General features: G+C 52.5%; 2 protein-coding genes across 3 annotated transcripts in view; one reads left to right on the top strand and one right to left on the bottom strand.

Moving 5' to 3' along the window:
• Positions 1–2,860: 2,860 nt before the first annotated feature.
• On the bottom strand, positions 2,861–4,881 carry LOC123610420 (transcription initiation factor TFIID subunit 4-like). Its single transcript, XM_045501012.1, has 3 exons — positions 3,961–4,881; positions 3,791–3,871; positions 2,861–3,508 (listed from the first exon to the last, which is right to left on the bottom strand). The coding sequence occupies exons 1-3, from the start codon at positions 4,879–4,881 to the stop codon at positions 3,470–3,472; spliced, it is 1,041 nt and encodes a 346-aa protein (XP_045356968.1). The 3' UTR covers positions 2,861–3,469.
• TRAK1 (trafficking kinesin protein 1) overlaps positions 4,579–6,000 on the top strand; it is a 194,950-nt gene continuing 193,528 nt past the window's right edge. The window contains exon 1 of one of the 2 annotated variants that reach the window (XM_045437019.1): positions 4,579–4,687. The gene's annotated coding sequence lies outside the window, so the exon portion shown is untranslated. The remainder of the gene's footprint in view (positions 4,688–6,000) is intronic. The other variant, XM_045437017.1, reaches the window with a different exon arrangement.

Below are 6,000 nucleotides of genomic sequence, written 5' to 3'. Positions count from 1 at the left end.
TAATCAACTGAGGCACCCAGGTGGCTCAGTCCTAAACCGCAGATGATAATGGCTATCACAAAGAGTTGCTGTGAAAAATCAATGAATTTATGCGATTCAAGTACTTAGTACAGGGCTTGGTGCACATATGTACTTAATAAATGTTAGATTAAAACACCGAGCTAAGACATTCAGTGAATGGGGATATAACGATTGGACTTTTGCTCTTGTTGTGGAATGGCGGCAGGTTCAAGTTCTTTTCTTGGAGGATGTGTGTGTGGGAGGCGAGTAGGTGACTAGGTGAGGGGTCCCTGATCATTTGGGGTACTCTCAGGCTGAGCTGATGCTTGATAGTTTCCCACATATTTATTAAATGAGTGGAAAACACCCTCCCTTCTTTTTTTCACATAGTAACTGAAATAGTTACTAGAAATGATTGCTTTTAATTAGCCTTCAGTTTTGTGACCCTTTGCTACACGCTCCCAGTTGAATTTTGGGAACCCACTTACATCACAGTGGGATTGTGCTGTGTTCCTTAAGTGTTACTGGTAACAGTGGTGGTGGTAGAGGTTGAGGCTGTGGGTGAGCCCCCCAGCTGGCCCCGAAATGGTCTCTAGGTTTCCTCCACCTGGCACGGGCCCGTGGTCTGGCTCTTTCCTGAAACCCCACCACGGTGCCAGTTACTGAACGTCTTTCTCACTTCTGTGTCCTCGTCTGATGCTGCCCCCTGCCCTTTGCAAGATTGGTTGCTATTCCTCCTCTGGGTCACCTCCTTAGACAGATCCTCCCTGACCGATCAATCTATCATAAATCCTCCTATCCTACTTCTCGTGCCTTTTCTTCTAACCTGCGTCACAAACTAACTGAATGTGCAGGTGTATCATGTTATCTGACTCTTCTGGACCGGAAGGTCCGTAGGGCCAAGACTTTGCCTTTTTTGTTCACTATCCAATACCTGGGGCATGCACATGCATGTGTGCACACACACACACACACACACACACACACACAATGTTGAAAATACCCACCCTCAAGTTCTTCTCTAAAACTGCTTTTGAGGAGAACCCAAGCCAACAAAGCTAGCATTTTAATTCTTTTGTCAGGTCATTTTCTGTATTTCCATCTTGGGTCCCCGGCTGTATTTTGGGTTTCTAAAGGGCAGGCATCAGATATTCTTTTTTGTATTTTCCCACAGCTACTTATTCAGGGCCTGGCAAATATCAGCATAGATATGTTGATTTTGATTTGATTTGACAGAAGAAAAGAATACAGTGGCTTTTTGCACCCCAAGGGAGGCCAGAATCACTTCTGGTGTGGAGACCTCTGCCTAATGCTGGATAAGGCTGGGACCTGCCAGGGCAATTAGTATTTTCTCTTCCGTATACTCATCCAGCTTCTCTCCCAGGTCCCTGTACCCTTGACTTCCAGAAGCAGCAGGTCACAAGCTGCTGAAGTAGCACAGGGCCCACAGCTGGGGGCTCAGTGAAGGGGCCCTGCCTGCCACCTGCTCCCTCCAGGCTGGAAGCGACAGAGGGAAACCAGCCCGGCCTCCTCAGGGGTGGGATGCCCATGTCTGTCATCTGGTGCTGGAAACAGGATGTCAGGACCCTATGCCCACAAGGCCAGAGTCAGGGACTCAAAATGAATGAACGGATGACTTTAAAATTTGGCACCCCGCTTGACTGAATCTCATGGATATAGAGAGTGACAGGCAGCTGGTAAAGGTGCAAAGAGCATTGGACATATTCGGCAGGCAAGGGTTGTAGTTATGGGTCTACCACTAATTTGATGCTCCTTTGGTCATGTACCACTTTTCTGCCCACAGTTTCCTGAAAATGAGAAGGTTGGACCAGATGATCTCAAAGATTCCCCAGCTCTAGTGTTCTTAAGTTACAGAACTGGAAGGAACCTGATCCATCATTTATACTTCAAATAGTCTTTTTTTTTTTCCTTAAAAAAACCTCACTGTTGGTAACAGCCCTACGTCTACTCTAAACCCGCAAGGAGACAGTGCCAGCACATTTGCTCTTACATAGTCCCAGGCAGCTTTGTTTATCGATGGACCAACCTGACAGATACATGGTCATTTCTTTTGTAACTGAAATTTTTATTGCGATCATTGCAGAATCACATTTAGTCGTAAGAAATAATACACTTCACCCAGTTTCCCCAATGATCATGTTTTGGAAAACCTTAATATGTTATTTCAACTAGGATACTGACATGGATATAATCCACCTACCTTATTCAGATTTCCCCAGTTTTACTTGTACTAATTTAAGTGTGTATAAGTTCTACATAAATTGGATCACCGGTTCTAAAACCACAAGAAGGATCTCTTGTGTTGCCCTTCCACATACCTTGCCTTCCTCCTGGCCCACCTCATCCCCTATTTGGTTTCTCAAAAATCTTTTTATTTGGAAATATTCCAAATGTGCAGAAATGCTTTAGTACACTCTGTACCCAGATTCACCGATTGTTAATATTTTCCCCCATTTACTCTACTGTTTTTCCTATCAACGTGTTTTTTTCTGAATCACTTGAAAGTTAAATTGCACACATCATGTCTGCACAACACTTCAGTGTGTATTTCTTTTCATTTTTTTGATGTTTGTTTATTTTTGAAGGAGAGAGAGACAGAGTGTGAGCATGGGAGGGGGGCAGAGAGAGAGGGAGACACAGAATCCAAAGCGGATCCAGGCTCTGAGCTGTCAGCACAGAGCCCGACGCGGGGCTTGAACCGGTAAACCACGGGATCATGACCTGAGCCGAAGTCAGAGGCCCACCCGACTGAGCCACCCAGGTGCCCCCTCAGTGTGTATTTCTAAGAAGAGGGATATTCTTCTGCAGGACCATAGGACAAGTTATCAACAGCAGCAAATTTAACATTGATCCAATACTTTAATCTGCTATCAGGATTCCAACTTTGTCCATTGAAATATCTTTATAGCATTTCCTTTCCTTACACATTACATTAAGGATCACATTAAGCTGTCACGACTTTTTAGCAACCTTAAATCTGGAACATTTCCAAGCCTTCTTTTGTCTTTTACGATGTTGACATGTTTGAAGAATACAGCCCCTACCTGCCCCTTTTTAATAGATGTTCCTCATTTGGGGTTGGTCGAAGGTGTCATCATCAGATTCAGGTTGTTGGTTCTCCCCGGCATACCGCACAGGTGATGTGTTCTGAGGACATGATCTGCGTCTGCTCTCATTGGTGATGTTAATTTTGACCACGTGGTGAAGGAAGATGTTGTCCACCTGCTCCTTTGTGAATATTTCCCCCTTGCTGTTATAAGCCTCAACCATCTATATGGAGAGACACGTTAAGCCAAGGAAATATCTGTTCCCCAGTAAAATCCGCTCTACCGTTAGCATCCATTGATGATTCTTGCCTGAACCAGTCTTTACCGCACCCTTCAAATCCTCTACGAGTATTTGAAACCAGGTTTTCTATGCTTCAGCTTCCTTGCGTCTTTGGTTCTGGTCAGAATCCTCTCCGTGTCTTCCAAATGTCCTCTACGACCTTTGGGCAAAGAGTGGGCCGAATTAGTAGACTCAGAGGTCTCAACTGGAAATGAGCTAACGTGGGTTGTTCCGCGTTAAACTGTCCACCAGCGATTTGCATAGTACAGTGGCTTGTGAACACTTCCTGTATCCTTTTCGGATTCCGCCCGCCACCCCCGCCGCCCCCCTGCTTCGGTGGCATTTTGTTGAGACTGCCATCAACAACTCCCGTGCCCCTGTCCCTGGCTCTGCCCTCCCCCTATTGAAGCCTAAGGGTTGCTTCCCTAGGAGACTGCCCGACCTGCAGGAACGCCACGCCTGGACTTCCATTGCTTTGGCGGCAAACTGCACGCGCGAGTCCCGTGCTCCCCTTAGATTGACCCTAGACGGACAATAAGCGCGCAAGTGATAGAAAAAGCGCGCGGGGAACGGTATGATAGCTTTTCCCCACCCAGGTATTCCGCTGGGTACCTCTCCGAGCCCAGCCGCAAAGGGCAAGGCGCAGGGCAGGCCTAGGGCCGCGGCCGCAGGGCAAAGGGGCGCGGCCGGCGGCAGCCGGAGCGCGATCCCCCGGGCGAGCATCCTGGAGGGCGGCCCGCAGGTGGCGGCGCGGGCCGGCGGGCGGGGCGGTGGAAGGGGAGGGCTCGGCGCGCGTCCGGCGGTGACGGCAGCGCGGAGGGGAGGTGCGAACCGCCCGCCCGCCCGCTCGGGAGCCATGGCGAGAGGCCGCGCCGCGGCGCCCGCATCAGTGCCCGTGTCTGCAGCAGCGCCCCCGCCCGCCGCCCCGGGGCCCACCCCGCCGCCGTCCCCGCGCGCCCCGAGCCCGTGACGCCCGCGCGCCGCGAGCCAGGCGCCCCCCCTCCCCCCGGAGAGGGGCTGCGCGCGGGAGGGAGCGCGGGGCAGCCGAGCACCCCGACGACCCCCGCGTCCCGGAATCCCGGACCCCGAGCCCGCGAGCGCCAAGTCGGCGGCGGGCAGCAGGGGCAGGGGGCGCCGAAGCCGAGCCCCGCCGCGTGCACCCCGGTGACGCCCGGCCGGCTGCTGCGGAGGGAACCGGAGCCGCCGGGCGGCGGGGGGCCCGGCCGGGGACAACGAGGAGGAGGAGGCGGCCGGCAGAGCCGAGCGCTCGGGTGGCCCCGCGCGGGAGGCCCCCGGGACCGCGCCGGCTACGGGGCCGCGCCCCGAGCGCAGCTCGCAGGTAAGACCCGGGTCCGCGCGTCCAGCTGGGGTGGGGGCGGGGGGGAGGAGGGACACGGGTGTTCGGGGAGTGTGGGCCCGTGCTGCGGTGGCGGGAGAGGGTGGGCTCCGGGGCCCTGAGGGGCAGTACCCCTCTGGCATTGACCACACCTGAGGGAGGCCTTCGTGGGGCCCAAAAAGGTGCCCACAGGGCATGGTGGCGGTCACACCGCGTGGCCTGGATTCCGCGCTCCGGCACTCTTGAGATGACAGTGAGGCGACCTTCAGAGAGCCCCGAGCTGAGCCCGGCCAGAGCGCGAGCAGCACCCCGGTCCCCACTCAGTCGCAAAACTTAACGTAAATTACATCTTCTGAGTGGGTCCGGGACCGGGCGGGTGGCTTTTAGGACCCTTCCTTTCCATTCTGAGAGTTAACAAGTTCACTTCTGTCACTGTTTGGACATGAGTTTTTAAATCCTTTTTGAATCTACCAGGTCAGCGACTTGCAGGTAAAAACAAACGTAACGAAATGTAGTTTTTTTCTTTTGTGGAGTTGTGTTTAGGGAAGCACAAGTGAAAAAGCCCAGCTGCTCCTAGGGCTGGCGCTGGTTGCGCACTCCCGGTTCAGCCCGCGTTTTAAAACCCTTCCCTGTACTTCTCAGAAACACATCAGCGTTCACTTTGAGCACTTCCGAAGTACGAGTGTTTAGGCCTCTGATTTTTTTTTTTTTAAGTTGCTTTCTGATATTCTCCACCACAACTTAATTGCTGCAAACAAATGTGTGAACATCGTCGGTGTTGTCTGCAAGTCTGTAGGCAGAATGAGTCCCCTTTCCTGGAGCATCGTTTGTTTATCTGTGGCAGGGAGTGACAGACTGGGTCCTTTTCAGTTTCCAATTACAAGACCAGCTGAGACTGAGCCTTGCTCAGCTCTGAGCACTCTGCGCAGGGGAGGGTCTCCCCAGTTCCAGTGGAGGATGATAGGCAAGCTGTCTTGCTGGCAATTTGAGTTGGACCTGGAGTGACAGCATCTCTCTCTCTCTCTCTCTCTCTCTCTCTCAGTACGGAAAGTGTGCCCTTTGATCTCTGACCACAGCTTTATCACAGAGGTGCCCAGACAAGCGTGGGCTGAGCCCCCTGGAGAGCTGAGCAGGGCTCAGGGGTAATGAGCTGGGTTAGAAAGCCCATGTCTGTGTGCAGCAGGTTTGACAAGAGTTGGGTCTCACCTTGGCCCCAGTGTGAGCTGGTTCCTGTTTGACTCCCCAGGGGCCTGTGAGATTTGGTTACCCAAGCTCTTCCTGGAGGGTGTCTCTACCCTGGCTGTGTGGCTGGTGCT

This window comes from Leopardus geoffroyi, chromosome C2 (assembly GCF_018350155.1).
Source record: "Leopardus geoffroyi isolate Oge1 chromosome C2, O.geoffroyi_Oge1_pat1.0, whole genome shotgun sequence".
In the NCBI taxonomy this organism is placed as follows: Eukaryota; Metazoa; Chordata; class Mammalia; order Carnivora; family Felidae; genus Leopardus; species Leopardus geoffroyi.
Note: the sequence above shows the minus strand (reverse complement) of the source record. Positions and strands in the feature narration are given on the sequence as shown.

Coding starts and splice junctions, on each gene's coding strand:
- LOC123610420 (XM_045501012.1), bottom strand. CDS start 4,881: ATGCCCTGTGGGCACCTTTTTGGGCCCCACGAAGGCCTCCCTCAGGTG. Junction 3,872..3,960: donor TTGCGGCTGGGCTCGGAGAG/GTACCCAGCGGA, acceptor TTGTCCGTCTAG/GGTCAATCTAAGGGGAGCAC. Junction 3,509..3,790: donor CAGGCGTGGCGTTCCTGCAG/GTCGGGCAGTCT, acceptor CTTTGCCCAAAG/GTCGTAGAGGACATTTGGAA.